The sequence below is a fragment of the Orbicella franksi genome, chromosome 6, assembly GCF_964199315.1.
Source record: "Orbicella franksi chromosome 6, jaOrbFran1.1, whole genome shotgun sequence".
Classification (NCBI taxonomy): Eukaryota; Metazoa; Cnidaria; class Anthozoa; order Scleractinia; family Merulinidae; genus Orbicella; species Orbicella franksi.
In genome coordinates, this window is record NC_138150.1 from 9699156 (window position 1) to 9718414 (window position 19259).

Here is a 19259-nt window from a genome sequence, read left to right on the forward strand (position 1 = left end):
CGGCAAATCTACTTAACAGCAGTATTTTGCACTTAAGAATTTTAGGTTTTGTTTATACTTCACTTGAATATCCATACATCTTACACAGGGGCGTAGCAAGGATTTTTCAAGGGGTTGTCACACTGTGTCAAAGTGAGGGTACTCACCAGATTGTTATGTCGACCTCCTCCGTTTTTCCCACATGTTGTAGTTTGTTTGCTAAAAAATGCTTTCAAAAGGGGGGGGGGGCTCACAGGCACCCCAGGACCCCCCTAGCCACGCCCTTTATACACCCATAAAGACTGGTACAAATTTCATTCACCGACTCGAGTTTGACCCATGATACAATATTTTCCTACCAACCTTTTGGCCCTCACTTGAGTAATCAAAATAGTAGCCTATACCCAGTCCCAGCGAAGAAAATCTGATCTAAAAACAGAAGATAAGAATGAAGAGAAAATGAAGGGTGAGTAAGTTACTCTACTTCAGAAACTCTAGGTGGAGTTAATGATGTCATCATACCCTGCCCTACACCCTCTTCCCTACCCTTACAATAATTGTGTCCAACAGCTGGATCGAGAAGCTACTAAAAAATAAATGTATGCTGCTGAATTTCCTTATGCTTAGATTTGCGCAAAAATGTATTATCTAAATCAGACTGATGTAACTTGATTTGCGTCTCTCTTTTTTCTCACGTTATTGTTATTTTCTGTTTTGTTCAGTCGCATAAATTAAGGTAAGTAAGTAAGTAACCTTTATTTATCCCGATAAGTAATTAAGCTTGCAGCTTGTGGGGTCGTGTGTAAATAAGCAATAAAGAACAGTTACAAAATAAGAATTAAAACTTTACAATGTAAGATCTAATCTAGTTTAAATAAACATTTGCAGCTAATAATAATTTACCTAATTATTAACATTATGTGACTAAAGACGTAAACCAATGGGCAGTCGAGTCATCTTGGAAATGGAAATAAAGCTGTTTGTTGTTGCTATTATACTGGCTCTGGTCGCATCACCGCTTTTGTTAACTGAGGTGAGGATAGACAACTTTAGTCTGCCATTTCGGTAGCGCGACTCAAAGCCACTCAAAAATATCCCGGTGCGCTTATTTTCCTTTTCGGTGTTTGCAAATCTCCCGGGTTTGATATATTACATTCAAAACAATACAATCTCACTAATATATTAAAATGCAAGACAAATTATTGTCCAATTTTTGTTTAGTGTCATTTTCACTTGTAAGTGTTTGTTACCTTTTCCTTCCCTACCCGACCTACCCTGCCCTACCCTTCCCAAGCGCCTTATCGTACCCTACCCTACCTTTCCACGTGCCCTACACTGCCCCAACACACCACACCATAACTTACCCCACTAAATCCCAATCCTCCGCTGATTTAGATACCATGATGATAAAATCGTACAAATATCAGTAAGTATCCTAATTATACTCACACTTAGAATGTGTTGGTTTGAGTCCTGTGGGTCTGTACCAACGGATACCGAAAGCAAGGTCTGTACATTCAAGTCTCTTAGAACGGCGCCCATTTTCTCTGCCACTGTCCACGAGTTAGTTCCATCCCCAGTCACTGTCCAGCCGCCATACTGCTTTATCAAGTTTTCCAAAGGTGAGATCCCTCGACGCTCAATGGCAGCAGTATCTACGCATGTATCGTAGATCTTGGCAGTTTTCACGATAGATGAACTCTACAAGACAAGATGGCATTTAACCAGCCTTAATCAGTTGAATCGAAATATGGCTGGCCATGGTCTTTACTGTCACGCAATCAAAAATCGAAACAATTCCATAAATTCAGTCAAGAATCTGAGATTTGATAGATGATTGAAATATCAAGATTTCGGTCTGTGCACGTTATTTGGAAAAGTGTTCCACCCAAATCTATAGAGTTTTGTATGAAGACGTCAAGTTGGTGCCGTTCCAGTGCAAGAACTGGTATCTCTATTTGTCGCATGAAATCCGACAATAAATACGGAAAAATTATGCATGCTCGCCCAAATATGGTATAAACGTGCTGCGGTTACGGGTTGTTAGACAACTCAAGGCTTCGGGCAACGTCCTTCTCAGTAAGGACCTACAAGGGCCGGGAAATAACATATAAATCGCCCTGAAACATATATATGCTAGTTCTCATGTGACATCATCATGCTTCGAATCTAAAAGTTTTAAATCCTTTTAAAGTTTAAATTTGATCAGATGTAAGACCCTCTAGTGACTTTAACGTTTTACATCGCTTATGCTCGACCGGGTTCTTCGTTTTGTAATAGAGCACGTATTAATTTTCAAGCATATGTGTTACGTGACATTAAAATGGCGACCTGAGAAGGGTCTAACTGAACAGTTCTTGTCCAAAAAAAAGTATCAGTTCAATGTAGAAATGATACATACCAAGCTCTATAAATGCAAAGCCCTGCAAATTTGGCTGAAACACTTTTTCGAATAACGCGCGATCGCGAATGAACAACCACAGAAATTGGTCCATTCCAAAAATACTACGCTCTGATTGGTTTGAATCTAGTTCAGCGTCCTAGACTACTCGTGCCAAACCTGTGAATAGTTATAAGCAGCAGTCTCCATAGCTTGTCGTAAAACCTCCATGTTGTCGTCGTTCACGATAGTGAAGCCAGTTTCGCTACTCTGTTCCGCACTGAGATGATGGGTTTTGGAAAACCCTCCGCATGCGTAGGAATAAAAGTCGTCACATGGATCCACATTCTTGTTCAACTGATTGGAAATGACTTGGAAGAAATTACCACAAATTGTTAACAAACTCATACATTGTCTCTGCAATAAGGATTGGCTGACCTTTCCCATAACCTTACTATAACAACTATGTTCCTTTGAAACAGACAGTGAACCAGCTTGATCTGGTAAGCTCACTGTAAATATTTGTCTGTGTTTAAAGGTCCGGAAGTTGTAGGTGCAGTTAAACCAAGCTCAAAACAGGTTACTTTAACATTAAAATGTAAAACAAACCTTCAGATGCCGTGGATGGTGCCATGGGTCGCTCTGTAGGTCGCCCTGTGGGTGGTTTTGTCATGAAAGTATAAAAACAAAAACAAAAACAAAAACTGGACCTGATACAATTTCTCTATAAAATCTCTCCAGGTCGACATCGCAAGAGTTTGATTGGGTAAATGAACAATAAAACCTGCTTAGAGTAAAAACAAATACGGGTTTCGCGGAGACTCTAGTGAATGCTGGAAGACACATGGCACTCCTTTTCTTCAACTGGAGATTTTTAAATCTCCATTGAAGAAAACAAATATTCAGATCTATTCAAAGTATATCTGTTCAAAGTATAAATATCCAGATCTATTCAAAGTATATTAGCTCGGCATGAAAACGTAACGTCCTGTTCCAAATTGAAATGCAGAGAATCATATCATGCAGCTATTTTGCGTTATTTTGCAGAGACTCGCTTAAGACCAATGAATTATAACGCACGTGCAGAGATTGCCTATTGCTCTATTTCAAAAGAGAATGAGGGGTAAGAGAATTAATCTCCCCGAAATAGGCCTTACCCCTGAGCTACAAAGAAACAAAAACAATACAAACAAAATTGGCTCTAGTGCGACCCGGCCCTTAGATACAATCGGTGTGTTATTCTTAAAGAAATATAAAAAATATGCCGTGTTTCTATCGAGTTATAGAAACACCAGTGTAAGTTTGAGAGAACGAGAAATGCTGTGGGAACACGAGCTGTAGGCGAGTGTTTCCACAGCTTTTTCGAGTGTTTCTATAACTCGATAGAAGTGTTTCTATAACGAGTGTTTAGAAGTGTTTCTATAACTTACGAGTGTTTCTATAACGAGTGTTTCTCGATAGAAGTGTTTCTATAACGAGTGTTTCTATAACTCGATAGAAACACGGAGAACATGTTTTCTATTTCTTTTAGAAAACACCACGACGAAAAAAAATGGAAACAACTTGTTTACTTTGATCATCAAACTGTAAATTCTCTTTGCTCGCGCCATCATTACGTCAACAGCTCGTGCTTGTTCTATCGCGTTATAGAAACACGATTTTTAACCAATCAGCTCTTATTTTCTTAGAACTGTTTTCTAAACACAGGGTGAGGTGTTTGTGATATCCAGAACAATCAAAGTCGAAGTTGGGGTTATCAGTCGAAGCCGAAGGCTGAGGCCGATAACCCTTACCTTATTCCGGATGTCACAAAAACCAAGAGATTATCAAGGTAAGAGAGTGAATCGCCCATATAGGCCTTCTACCCAAGGTAATCCCTCTTAAGTTATTTTTAAGCATGGTACCCAGTTCTTCCGAGGATGTTACTCGCGCTATGAGAGGACAGCCGAAGCGACTTTCTCGAAACTACCTGAGACGAAATGGCGGGAACGTCATTTTATATGTTTTGGTTTCGTTTCACACCAGAGACGTTTTCTGCACTCTTAGCCGCCTTTTCGTTCGGCCGGGCTTTCGTTTGTTTTGTGCTCGTTTGACTGTTCATTATTTTGCCGTTTATTGGGTTTTAGGGAGTTTAATTGAGCAAACTTTAACGGCAACGGCAACGAGTACAATGGCAGTGTAAGCATGCGTTATAATTCTTTGTTCATTTCTCTGCCGTTGTTTACAAAAGGTCACAAAACAACAACGTGAAATAGCCACATTGTGCATACTCGAGAGAACGTGACTATACGAAGGCCAATTTTTCTTACATATTCAGTTTGGGATATTTCTAACAGTATAGACAAACTGAATGAATCTAAATTTTCGCGAGTTTCGTAGGTTGAATATAAATATTAAGTCGTTTTTCAATCGACGTTGTCTTTGGTGTTGTTGCCGTTGCTGCTTAAACTGCTTTTTTCTACTTGGACAGCGAGCGTCTGCCTGCACTTTCGACCATCTGTTTGTTCGGTTGCCTAGCTTGTGTTTGGGCGTTTGTTTGCTTTGCACTCGTTTGTCTAAACATTTCGCTGCTGTTCATTCAGTTGTTAATGTTTGTACATCCGTCTGTTATTTTAAACTCCTATTAAAGTTTCGAAATGTATTAAAACATACCGAGAGCCGAAGCTCCTTTGCTTTTAATCAAAATATCAAAGAACGCATCTCCACAGCGTTGGAGGCTTTCCTTTGCTTTGAACGAAACGAAACGAAACGAAACGAAATGTAAACAAATCCTCCACTAAAACATCCACACAACGCGCTAGTAATATCCGCGGAAGAACTGGGTACAATGCCTAAAAATAACTTAGGAGGGATTACCTTAGTTAGAGGACCTATATGGGGATTCACTCTCTTACCTTGATAATCTCTTGCAAAAACCGAATCTAATAATTTTTTATTATAGATTGAACGACAAAGAAATGTATGTCATGTTTTTGTTTCTTCACAGATGGCAAGCAACATAAAGCGCGCGAACTTGACATGATTACCCTTAGAAATCATGCACCGCTGTCGTGCATGACATGATTTCCCGTGACCTTGAGTGTCCTTGACATGATCATTGTATCATCTACAGCTAAATGACGTTACAAGCGCTGATTTCGAAAATTCACTGTGTGCGCTTTTGGCCAATCAGATAAGAGATAGTGAGTCAGGAGATGGGTTCCTGGGTGAGTTCAATGTATAATAACACCAATTATCGCTTTCCCCTGAATTAAAACTACTGCCGTGTCGCGCATGACTAACTTTCCATGTGCCGCAGACAACCATAATTTGTGTCAAGATGCAAAACTTAAACAGGCCATGCAGTTAGCAATCAACAGGATTGACAGGTTCGAAACCTCAGTTATCTGATGACTCCGCTCCTATACAACACAACTGCTGTTATCGCTTCCTAGGTTTTTCCTCCTTGATTTTTATTCCTCACGTAATTCGAGACACAATTAAGCGCAGTATTTAGAGAGTTTAGTATCATCGCTTTAACTTTTTGTCACAGAAGAGTCCAACACAAGCTCAATGAAATTTCAGTCTTGGCTGTGCCACCGACAGCGTTTAGAGTGAAATGACTGGATTAGATTTTGGAATCAAACAATGATCAATTAAAATGTCAAGGAAGTCCGGATGTTTGAAAAGCATACCTCGACGCTTCCCTGTCTCTCTCGCTGTTCAAGTTACGAATGAATTGGCTGTACCATTTGTATTAAGGACCAGATATAGTAAACCGTTAGCTTAAGAAGGCGGTTTGGGCCCTAATAGATATCCCGGCAAGTGCACATAGCATTCAATTTTCTTTTGATGTTTCATGCACCGGTGTTTCCACAGATCATTAAATTTCCAAAGTCACATACCTTCAGAGCTGGACGTCTTAGTAACAATAAAAACAACGGCAAATATAACACCAGCCAGGAAGAGAAGTACAAGGGCAAGAACAAACAGGCGACATTTGCTGCAATGACGTCGAAGTCGGTATTTTATGCCCACTGAATCCCCATCGTCGACCAGTTCGACCTCGTCGTCTGCAGCTGGACTTCTCAGATTCCTGAACATTCTTGAGAACTTGGTTAGCGCAATGCAGCGAAACTCTATCTGTAAATGTATGGGTGGATGCTACAAATGACAAGAAGGTGTAGAGTATCCGGGGGTGTGGACGCGAGCAATTCTGTATAACACTCACTCACAAATTTCCTTAGCCTCGCTTTCAAGTGGAATATATATCAAAATTTCCGAGAGCGGAAGGAACTGTCAATCAAACGGGTTCAAATAACACGTGCGATCTGTGATGCGTAAGTACAAGGGTGCATAAATGACATTGATTGTTCAGAACACGCTAAGCGGAAGTTTTGGTTCCAAGCGACTACAAGAATGACCCTCAGCGGCCTAGGCATGCATAATATATTGTGATTTCGTAGTAAATTTTTTGGGGGGATAACGGAACACAAAATCAATTTTTCTTTAAAAGATAGATGGCTCACAGCTTATCAGCTGATTTCCCAAGCCCTTTTGTTCCGAAAGAAAGCAATGAAAACTGGTAAAATGGCTCCACGGCAGTACACAGCGATGTTGTTTGGAAAGGAAAATGTTAACGGGACTTGACAACAGTTAATTTACACAACTTGGGTAAAATTACATGTAACTCCGAGCAACGTGTTTGACTTGCTTGAGGGTAGAAATCCGTAACTTATTTCTAGATACCGGGGACCTGATGCAACTGGAATTCGGGAAGACCAAGAACTCACAGAACTGTACTTCAGTGTAGTTCATTCAAGAAACAATTACAAATTTACCTACACTATCGATTGCACTGTCATTGCATCAGACAAAACAGGTAGTGAATGTACAATTCAATAAAGAAAACTAACCACACGTCGTCTGAATGAAAAAGGTAAATACCACGTCGACAGAAACTAAAATTAGAATCAATCATTGCCAGTGATTTTACAAGCTATTGCACCATCATCGGTAATTAGCTAATCGATGATGCAAGTCATTTTAATTTATTCCCAACAGTCGCTGTTTTATGAAATGTCTCTCAATCTGTTTTATCGGAGATGAATGTATGGTTTTATGGGCATACAGCAGTGGCAACCAGTTTTAGCTCGATGTTCTATTAGTTTTCCTAACTCCTAATTAACAATTCGATTATAAGCTCGAGATTTCTATGAGTTGCATGATAGAAGATCGAAAATGAGAGCAATTAATCTAATTGTTTTAGTAGAAGTCTATCTGAAATTTACTTCAAATAACGGTTTCCAATTATTTCTCGACGTATTATTAAACTTCGAGCCTTAGAAGAGAAAAATCGCTCGGATTGGATTGTCATTTGAAATTGCAGTTGTGTGCGCGCGCGTATCATTTTTTCAACGATTCCAAGTATTTTTATAGTCGAGAAACCGTAAATGTCCTTCTTTCAGTCATGTCAGGAATTTATTTACCATTTGCATCAAAATATTCCTCCAAAACTTTGGAAAAACGAAAAAAAAAAGAAAACCGTCGCCATTTCGTAGACGACATCCAGCCACTGCACACTAATGGCTGACAGCGTACGATCATTCAGCTAATCATATTGCAGCATTTGCATTAGCGTTCAAGTAGAATTCTACTATGGTCTAAGCAATACTTGTGACGAAATCAAAGAATTGTCAAAAAGAACATTTAGACTGATTAATCAGCCTTGTAGGTTTATTAAAATTTTGATTTATTTATTAGGTCATTACAAATCCTGATGTAGACAAAGATCTCGCCACAATTTGCTACTGTTTGTACAACTATTCCCTGCTTGGTTAAGAATGAATCGAAGTCTAATTGACTTTTACTGCTTAAAAAAAAAAGAGAAGAACAAAACCTCTGTTTTCAACACGTCATGCAACTGACGAACTTATTGGAAGAGAGCATTTTAAACTCTATAACCGTGAAATAATCGTTCGATCTTTTATTTCTCGTATTTTTACTTTATTGCTAGTTCTTGAGAGGCAGGCATGCTAGGGTGGCCGTTCTGGACTGGGGTTGGGCTAGGGTCTTCATGAGGGGGAGTAGTCTTAAACTGTAGGGTGAAAGGCAACTCCATTGTCTCTGCTGCCGGGTATTTGCCAGACCCCCATCCGTCTCCATAACTCTCCAGTGGGTACGCGGGCTCACCGTGTTTGGGAATGTCAAGACCTAAGAAAAAGGGGAAATTCAAGTCAAATTTGTGACTTGTTTCTTTTCATGATCAATGTTATAAAATCGAGTCGTATCATGAACCTCTGATGTGAACTTTTGCGCTTTAGTGATGCAAAAACGCTCCAACAAGAAATTAAAATGCACCTAACCCCAATTTGTTGTTGTTGTTGTTTTTTTTGGCGCTAAAACGAATCTACTTGTTGTTTGAAATACTTCTGAAAAAAAAAAATTGGATTTGGTTGAATCCTCGATTTTCTGTGCCCCGACGAAATCTCGAAAGTAGCACCAAAACGCCGCCCGAGTTTGAGGAGAATGGGTCCAGCGGCTATTGTGACTTCTACCCAGGAAGGTTGAATATCTCATGTCCTCTCATTTCCTTCAGGATGGTGCAATACACATTCGAAAAGTGCGCACAAACGCCTTCCAGAAGTGCTATTTTCTGTTGCAGCGGTATCCCAGATTTATAGCAAGATATACTGTACAATTTACTGGCGATGATCGGTCAATGGTGTAATAAAGACGTAAACGATGGGTTGACTTTGTCGAACCGTACCAAGCGAAGTGAGAACCATTGAAGAACTCTCACTGGAATTTGTTCTGCAGAATTCAAACGCTTTTTTGCAAAATTTTCTGATTAAAGCCAACCAGTAATTTGTAGAAATACCAGCGAGAAACTATATTTTCCAGTCCGCAGTATTTATAACATAGCGGACAAAGTTACGACCGATATACTGATATGTAAATAGGTCGCAGCTGTACGCCGCCAACCACACTTATTTCTCTTTCGATTTAGAAAAAATTCGAAGATAAATCGTTTAGAATTACATGATAACTAAATTGTTAGACTCAAAGAGTTTTCGAAGGTTTGGAAATCAGCAGTGCGACATTCTCTGCAATAGTGTCAAAAATATGACAGCATAACATTATCTGCGGACCGCTTAGGGAACACATCCTTTTCGCCTATCCGACGAATTTCACTGCAAACTTTGAGAAAAATTTACATTGGTTATTTGGAGTTACGACTTAAAACGTGTGACAATGTGAAGTCGGTAATTGTATGAAATGTTTCCCAACCCTAACCATAAACTAAAAATACAGGTTCAAAGTGAATTCAATCGATCGAAACCAGCGTTTTGGTTGAGCTCTCTATAATCACAGTCAAAGTATGGGCCAGACCAATTCTTAAATGGAACTGAGTCAAAACAAGCTGTACATCCATTGAGGTGATGGACTAAACGTTCAAGAAAGGATCAAATTTTAGAACAAAGACGCCGCCAAAAGAGTAATTACGTGCAGGGGTCAACAAGTCTCGAAAACTGCAACACTTACATAACTCTTATAAACATGAAGTGTTCCAGATTGTAAAATACAAACTGGATTTAGTAGAGCAACCATACCTTGACGAAATACATTCTCGCTAAAGACAAATGTAAACGGGCTATAAGCACGGGTGGGAATCTTCTGTTTAGATGACGAAATTACCATCCAACTGACTTAAAGCAGTCCTCGAGTTTTCTTTCCTGCTTTTTGTTTGCCTGCTCCTCAACTTTCCATTCCTGATATACAAGCAGCTCGTCCGCAAGGAAATCTTCCCCGTCCTCGCTTGAAATATTGCAAATTGCTCCCAATGCTCTAAGCAGTGAGTTCACAGTTGTCGAACGCACTCGATAAAACGGGGCATTTCGGAGCCGAATCGAAACTTAACTCTGACTCCAATGACGAAAAAGAAATAATATTGAAGCAAAAATGGGATGTGTCAGTCCTAAAATATATTGGATCGATTAGTTTTGTTTTCCATTTTCTCGAGAAAATACAGACAGCTGACTGAGGCGCTATTGTGATTGGTTCCAGGGTAGAGGTCGCGCAAGAATTCAAGCGCGACTTTGAAAGGGTATGGAAAATGGAGGATTCAACCAAATTCAATTGGTCAAATGTTTTGAATAACAAGTGGATTCGCTTTAGCGAAAAAAAGTTTGGGGGTTAGGTGCACTTTAAATAAAAAGAAAAGGCGAGGACTGGAAACTGGATTCGTGATGGCTGTGGGACACAAACCTGGTTAGCAGGCTACTCACCTTTCAACTCTATTTCTTCGCTGACGCGGAGCATTTTAAAGAGGCGCAAAGGGAAGAAAAAAATGAAAGAGAGTAAAACGGACCAGGCATTGATAGCAAGCAGCCCCAGCAGGTTCCACCCAAACAAACGGAATGAATGTTCGTCGGCAGCATAAAAGATTCCAGTATCCTTGTTGAATATTGGAGCCGCCAGCACTCCCCAGATACCACCGCCGAGATGAACTGCGGAAAAATACAATACAACAATTAAAACTAGTTCACATACATTATTAACCGCCAAAACAATGTTAAATTTTCTAACCGGATTTGTCTGTAACGACTACCTTTTCTTGAGGACTCTGGTTGTGAGAATAGAATTCCTGCATATTTTGGTGTCACTTACCAGCCACAGCATCCAGGGGGTCATCAACCCTTAAACGCAACATGAGAGTACTCCAAGCAACGTACGTCATGCCTCCAACGATTCCAATAACGAAGGAAGCATAAGGATGGAAGACATTACAGCCTGAGCACAGGGACACCTGAGAAACAAACACAGGTATTCTAGTTTCTGTTAAGTGAAACAACTAGAGGTATTTGTACTCTTGTAGATGAGATCATAGTCAAAAAAGCCATGTGGCTTACCACTACGATCTGCCGTTTACAGTCCCTGGCGAAGGCGAAAGTTAAGTATCTTTACTGAGAAATGCAACGCAGTATCCTAGTCGGGGCTTTCACCCAAACCTCTTGGTTGAGACTCTAAATACTCAAACCGGTTTGTATATGCTACCGAGCCTTCGAAAGCTATTCTCTGATTTCATATCCATATACTAACAAATGAGCTATGTTATCAACGTTTTAAAAAGGAGGTATTTGAGAATAACCCAATTAGCGCTTTTAGTCTCACCATTCCAGTAAGTCCACCATTAATGGTAAAAAGCAAACTCCAGTATTTCTCCGCATATCCCAAGCGCTTGATTACGGCATGGCAGTCAATGCACCCGCGGCTCCTAAATAATAATGATAAAAATAATAAAACAGATTTAGTGTCTTGAAACTGAAAGAAAAGTTGAAAATAGCTTAAAGATGCGACATTTGACGTAATTTGAATGCATGGTAAGTATAGCTCACCTCCAATGAAAGTGTTCGTAATGACCAGGGTCACAGTGTCTCCATCGCCCGGATTGGAGATGGACCCCAGGGGAACCTCCGTTGAATGCCAGGAAACCAAAGAACAGAATGAATCCTCACAAGGCCGCTCTCTTAAGAGTGCAAAAGGAAAAAAACGTTCTGAAACTCTGTCTTCGCCCAAAACGGCTGTAAACGTTGGAATATTGGTGAACTTTAACAAATAAACATTAAAGGATAAGCATCTAAGCGACGCTCACAATATATAAGAGAAAACTGAAGTTGTATTAGGCTGCCTTGAATTGTATTCTCGGTATTTTTTAAAAGCGAGGCACAGTATTTTGGAGGAGTGTTGACCTAGAACAATGCTCTCTCTTCTATTTACTTTAATATTCAGTGTTTTCTTGTGAGTTTTTCTGAGAATCAGACAAGTGTGCTTTCAATTTCCAAGAATGCAACACGCTTGCACATCATCAACAAACTTACCGGGACAGTATGGCCTGAAATCGTCTGAGGTGAACCATTAACAAATTTTCCAATTCTTGGACCTACAGTGGCTGCTCCGACTAAGGCGACTGCACCACCAACGCAATGAAGAGCCCCGCTACCTGCAAAATCCTACAACAACGTAAAAGAGAAAAATTAACGAACTCAAAAACATTGCAAAGGACCAATTTTATTTAGTTGTGCTTTTGGGTGATATATCGATGTGCATCATTCTATAAGTCACTTGAATTTCGCGTCTACACAGCATCCACATGCTTAAAAAGCTTTGTTCTTGGCACCAGAGGGGGTGAGACAACGGGGAAGGCCAACAATAACTTAGAGAAGGTCAGCGGAGAAAGAACGTAAGTCCATGCTCTGACCTAGAACGGAATCCGATGAACGATGGCACAAGACCGCTTACGCTGGACAGAGACTGTGCAGGTCTTTTGCGTCCTATGGCGCGTAAAGGACCGATGCGATGATGGCAGTCTACACACAAGCATCATACCAATCCAAGATTGTTAGTGGAAAACCTGTGTAGTACGCTGCAGCCTGTGATGTTTAAGTCGATTTATACCGGGCCCTTTGTTGATTTTCTAAATTCCCAGAATATTTTGTACGCTAAAAATCTTTCCTTTTACGTAAGTAACGGGGACTGGCGACATCATGTCACGAGGTTATTGGGTCATGCTTTGGACACAGGGGCCAACTTGGATTTCGTAATATCGAAAAGGTATAAGAGGTTAAAGTCAGCGTTGTCACTTTAGGTTTCCGCCGGTCTGAGAAGTTGAGCATCATTCAGTTTTAGTGCCTACTTTTGTTAGTGCGCACACGTTCTGCGCATCATGCAAGGCATGGTTTACGCGCCACGCGCGCGCTGGGTTGACATCACGCAATCAACTACGCTACCAAGTACACGACTAAATTGAAAGCAAAATTTTCCTACTGTGACCAAATCAAGTTTAATGAACCTGTACTTAAACCAGGAACACCAGGACAGCAGCATATCGCTAACCACTAACTGTTAACGTCTTGCAGCTGAAAAACTAGCAGTTATCTGTCAAAAGTTATACTGAAATCCAACTGTAAACAGGTACCTGCAGATGGCGTAGTGCGCGCGCAAAACAACTGCGAGATACGCAAATGTTTTACTTACTGGGGAGGTGACAGGAAAAAATGTAACAGGAACCGTAAAAAGTTTACAAAAGGATCAATAACTTTAAAAAACGCGTGGTTACCCCTATATTTTATGTTATGAAGTGGAAGTGGCAAGCCTATTCAGCAGGTGATTAGTTTCTGGTTGTGAGCAAAAGATATTTAGACTGTATTTTAGCTGAAACAGAGCGTGGGGAAGGCTGTCAGAGACGCTAAAAGTGCTGTTGCAACGATTTTGTTATTAAAAACATACCAAGAAAATAATGGTTTTTATGTTACCATTTACCATGTAATTTTCAGATCTTTATAAATGTGTTTGCTTTTCTGTATGTAAAGGCGAATTCTAATGAAAGCTGTGAAGAAATATCCTCTCCTTCTATTTCCAGAAAAATGCTGATGTCAGCATTTTTGTTGAGATTCAAGGCTAATTATCTCGGAAAAAATGCGTGGCTACCCTCTTTTTTCTTTGTGGATTCCGATAGCCCTTGCAAAGATCTACTTTTCTCGCAAGGTCCTAACCTGGCGCTAAAACCTTTGTATTTAGTAGGCACCGTCCTTAAATGAAAGTAAAATGACCGCTTACCTGGTATGTAACATTAATGGTCACATTGTCTTTAATATAATCGACACCAACAAACAGCCAGCCATTTGAATCCCATGCCCATTGAGTGACTACTGGATACAAAAAACCTACAAGGGAATGGCACTGTCTTTGATGTCGGTATAAGCTAAATCCATTATCATCCTATGATAACTAAAAGTAGCAGATTTACAGCAACAGGATAAAAGAAAACACACTTGAATCCTACAGGACCATCAATCCCCAACGTTCTTTTGGAGAGCTTAACGTCACCATATAAAAGGTTTAGCAGAATAATGGCTCTGTATGTGCTCCTTAATCTTTGTTCCTCTTTCTGTAGTCGTTCATGAAATGACCAAGTTTTGCGTATCTTGGAGAACGTGAACCACAACAGCTAATTGTTAATGTTTTTTTCTTTTGAATTTAAAGGCCTTCATTACATATTAGCCTAAGCACATTTTTAAACCAGTAAGCAATTTGAAAAGATCTACTGAGACAATTGCAGCAAGATTCCAAAGTAGACTATAAATCTATCTTTTATCAGGTGACGTCTTCGGCGTCAACGTCGTCATTCCGTACGATCCTTTATAATCTGACTCTATAAAGTACGAAATATATTGTAACTTTTTTTTTTTTTTGAAACCCACCTGTTAGAAACACAGAGTACATAAGGTAGGCGTTGAATTCAGTTCTCTCTGCCATGGAACCGCTGACAATTGTTGCCGCAGATGCCGCAAAAACGAACTGGAAAAAAAAGTGAGAGTATTGGTCGGCTGGTAAATCTGCCAGTGCGAAATACTTGTACCCAATAAACCTATTGCTGTCAGCTCCATAAGCGAAGGCGTACCCGAATAACCAGTAAGCCACCGCACCAATAACTGAAAATAATAAAGTATTACTGCAAACATTAAAAATTGTTCAGATCTACATCCTTGTTCATGATTTTAAAGTGTGCTAGATTGAAGCTTCATGAGCATTTATATATATATAAGCCGAAAAGCGATATTTTTGTTTTGTTTTGTTTGCTTTGTTTTTATCAGGCCCCCACCTCTCTCGAGGTCATGATTTATAAGAAACTGGGGACAAGAGACGAGACGAGACGAGAAACAGAGATGGCCAGAGAGACGGAATTTGAGATAACATACTAGCTAGCTTTAGATCTTCCACGTCAGAAAAAGTGATAAATGGTAAATAAAAACATTTAAACATAATGTTCGTAGTACTTACACACGTCCAAGAAATTCTTGATCAGGATGTTTGTTGTGTTCTTTGATCTAACTGAACCGGCCTCTAAGAAAGCAAACCCTACCTGCATAACTGCAAGAAAAAGATGCTGCCCAAGTCATTATTGGAAATTAAGTTAGACAACGTTCAAGCAAAATTGAAGATCATTACAGGTGACACCAAAGTGAAAGCTTTAGTTAGTTCTATGACAATTTTATGACACTGTGAGTGACTGTATGTCCTTTGTATGTTTGTGCCAGGATTACCTTATGGGATAAACGGGATTTTCGAGTTAAATTTTAAGTAAGAAATCAAAAGATTTATTTTTGTTTCCTTCGCCTTGTTAGAGAAAAATTAAACGAAAAAATGAAAAGATGAGACACGAAGTGGTGAGAAAGTATGAGAACGAAACATTAGCCTTATAGCCCATCTCGTTACATTACTTATTAATTTTATTTATTTACCTAATTGTGAAAAATATAATATATGGTGGTCTGACTTCTGCACGAATGAGTTGTGACAAAATCCTCAAAGCGCTTTTGAGTTATTAGGTTATTATAATTTATGAAAACAGTCTTCCTTTCAATAAGTTAAAGTTATAATAACATCCTGTACCTTTTTGTTCTAAAAGAGATTTTAGTATGGAGATGTAGATGTTTGCGACTTTAAAATTTTTCAATATGAAAAGCTGCGCTATGAAAAGCCGAAGCAAAATCAAAGTGCAGTTACATTTAATATTGATTTTTTTTTTTCAGAAGCGTTCTCTTAATCAATTCGATCAGACTTGCTACGAACTAATTTTTCACAAGTATTTTTCAGTTCCTTTTACTGCGATGAACTCGTGAACGTGTGGTTGGGAATACCTCTGCAATAGAGCGCCAGGCCGTTGACATCTTTAATTTGCGAACGGGAGTTTGAGTGTGATGCTCAACGAGTTTCCCGTGAAAATCTGAAAGGTCTCTGAAGAGTCTCTTGGCCGAGACGAAACGCCACATCAGACTTGCCAAAAACTATTTTTTCACAAGGATTCGTCATTTCCTTTTATTGAAATTACACTCGTTGTTAGAAATAGATTGAAGTTTGGTATAATGTTTAGGGTAATCGATATTTGCTTGGAAACGATGAAAAAGATTACAATCGGGAAAACTAAACAACCAGCCAACGAGACTACCAATCTACCAAACAACCAAACAGCTAACCAAACGACCTGCCAGCCTATCAACCAACTGACAAACCGCCAAATCAACAAACCAACCAACCAATAAATCTACCAACCAATCAAAGTTTCAAGTGACTCGTGGGATATTCCTCGGTATACCACTCGAAAGCGTTATACATTTATAACTAGCTAGCTGATATCTTTTCAATTGGGAAAATGTTTCACTGGGAAAAGATATCTAGAGGACTAAAAACACCCTAAATTACCATAAGTCGGCCTAGAGACCCCGCGGGAACTAAGGAAACACACTCCTGAGACAATGTAGATCTATCGTTTGCTCCTTCGTTTTTTCGGTTACGAATATAGCCCTTTTTCATATACGAAGCTTTATGTTTGGACTGTTGCAAAATCTGAATACTGCTGAGGGAGCGGCAACGGCAAGGAGAGCGTCACCAAGCAAAACATTGAAGATAGTATGAAACTTCGGTGAGTGGCTTAACTTAGTGCAAGGGTTTTATTAGCTAGCGTTGACAAAAAGTATACGTTTTTTAGAGTGACCTCCTTTAACAAGCAGCACAACGGCTTAACCTCCCTAGTAGGGAGCTTAAGCAATATCGAGTTATATTCTCAGTTACCCTAAAAATACGAGGTAGTATTTATAGGAATAAAGATAAACCAACCTTGTTTCAGGTTTGTGTTTCCTCGGTTCCCGTGAGGTTTCTCGGCCGATTTATGGCAATTTAGGTGGTCTTTAGCTTTACTACTTTGTCCTCTGAGTATCTTTTCCCAATGAAAAATACTCCTTCGTATTTTTTCCCGCTCAAATGTTTATACTTCGACTGTTGCGCTCATTTGCGAGCTTTAAATATCGTATGCAACGCAACAACAACCGGGTGCTTGCATGGCGCCGCATTTTTGACGCTGACGTCGGCGTTACGGCGAGCCTGACATCAAGCGATTGAAACGAATCATGCAAAGTGTAATGGCCAGCGAGGCAGGCGAGCCTCCCCCTCGAACACTTACCACGCAGGCTATGTGTAATAGCCATGATGATTTTAGACATTTTCACACTAGATAGAGAGTGGAAAGAGTTAATGTGTGAGATTGATGAGGACAAAAAGTAATGAGTGACCAGTAAAAAGTAATCAAAAGATGTTTTGTAAAAAAAAAAAAAAAAAATTCGTGAAACGTGATCGCCACTCAGATGGAACTGATCGTACCTTTGTTCCGAATTCGTTAATATAATCTAAGAAAAAGAAAAATACAAATTAATCGATCCACATTCAAGTATGAAATTATTTTGCCTCAAGTTCATTTTTTCACAACATATACACAAGAGCATAAACAGTATGATACTATATGCTTCCATTTGTGAGCGACTTTACACTTGAAAGATATCGCTTGGTAGATCTTAGTAGGCCGGCGCTTGAGCACGGAGTAAACAACAAAATGTCATAGTAAGTAATATTCTAATTAATGAATTATGGAATCAGCAACATTTTGCGTTCGATCACCTACTGAGAACATTGCGCTAGCCCGCGACATTTGAATAGCAATAAGGATATTTATTTTAAAAAGAAGACACCACTATTTTGTGGAAGCTAGCCGGAGAATGGCGTCTCCCCTGTATGCCACGAAATCGTATCAAAGTTTATGTGGTAGAAAAAAAAAAATCAGTGAAAAGAAGAAGAAGTAATACAACAATATGAATAAATTAGCCAATTAGTAAAAAAAAAGGGAAAGCCTCGGAATCGGCGGGCTTTTTTTTATTATTAGTAGCAGATAGTTTTAAATTAAAGTGGATCATTGAGCTGTTACATTTTCATTAAAATCGATCCAAAAAAATAAAATAAATAAAACAACAACAACAACAAAAACACGGAACATTTTTTTTTTTTGCTTTCGAAAGCATCAAAGGTAACAGTTATTTGAATACTTTATGTGACATCCTTTTGTGTTTGTAATGCAACGTAACGCAACTTTGTACTGAGTTGTCAAATTTAAGATAAAATTTTGCTTTCGTGACTTCAAGCGGTCAAAGAGCGGAATTTTATCTTGAAGTGAATTTTTTCATTTTGTGTTTTGTTGTCGGGGTAACACCTCCGTTTCTTGTCAGAAATAGTTCAGCCAACCATTTTAGTTGAGAAACTTGCTATTCGTAACTTATGCGAAACATCAGTGGTTCGTTTTCACAATCAAGGTCAAATTGAGTGCTTTAACACTACTCGTTTCCTGTTAATGTTTTCTTTGAATTAATAAAAAAAATAATAAATTTGCATCTAAAATAATTATTCTATTATCAGTACTCAGGACTGACGTGTTCAAAAACATGGGAAAAAAAAGTTAGCAGAAAAGAACAAGTCAGAACAACTATTTACCAACGGTAAACTTTGCTGGAATGATACGGAATGTAATGTACAGAAGCCAAAGGAAATGAAAGAAATTCAGAAGCAATGAACTTTGCAATCCTGTTCCAACAAAGGTCTCTCGAAATCAAGTCTCTACAATGAAACCAATGTAGAGGTTCTTGATAGCAATGATGTGGAAAGAAGCAGATATTGACTGACACATTTTTTTTATGGGAGAGGAAGAAGCGAACGAACCGAAAGTATCCTGTAAATCCAGTAAGTCGTCATATGTATATAGAGCTGTAAAGCGTAAATCGTAGACGCTCTCTTACGTAATCAGTGTAGCAAAAGCCAACTGACCAAGACGGAGGCTGTATGAGCTAACGCATTTGAAATCGATCTATTGTCGGTTCTGTCCTTGTGCATCGATACGAATGGTGATAAATATTGTGCTTTTCGTTATTTAGCTGTTTTTTTTCCCTTAGTTTTAGTGAGCTCATAGAAGTCGTTTTCAAGACTTTCTTGAAATGTCGAGTACTTGCTTTCTTGTTTGAAAAACCGACCATTTTTATTT

General features: G+C 39.2%; 1 protein-coding gene and 1 pseudogene across 2 annotated transcripts in view; both read right to left on the reverse strand.

Moving 5' to 3' along the window:
* The window catches only part of LOC145491499 (endothelin-converting enzyme homolog), an 18762-nt gene extending 11546 nt beyond the window's left edge, over positions 1-7216 (reverse strand). The window contains exons 1-5 of the mRNA XM_081470741.1: positions 6244-7216; positions 2969-3013; positions 2540-2730; positions 1429-1680; positions 343-408 (exon numbers count right to left, since the gene is read on the reverse strand). Of these exons, the coding sequence (XP_081326867.1) occupies positions 343-408; positions 1429-1680; positions 2540-2730; positions 2969-3013; positions 6244-6442 (753 nt within the window). The 5' untranslated portion in view covers positions 6443-7216. The remainder of the gene's footprint in view (positions 1-342; positions 409-1428; positions 1681-2539; positions 2731-2968; positions 3014-6243) is intronic.
* Positions 7217-8137: 921 nt separating this feature from the next.
* Positions 8138-15269, reverse strand: LOC145491523 (putative ammonium transporter 1; annotated as a pseudogene). Its single transcript, XR_014049844.1, has 9 exons — positions 15182-15269; positions 14602-14832; positions 13958-14064; positions 12216-12351; positions 11737-11863; positions 11513-11615; positions 11009-11147; positions 10627-10848; positions 8138-8551 (listed from the first exon to the last, which is right to left on the reverse strand). The product of XR_014049844.1 is annotated as a putative ammonium transporter 1 (transcript).
* Positions 15270-19259: the final 3990 nt, after the last annotated feature.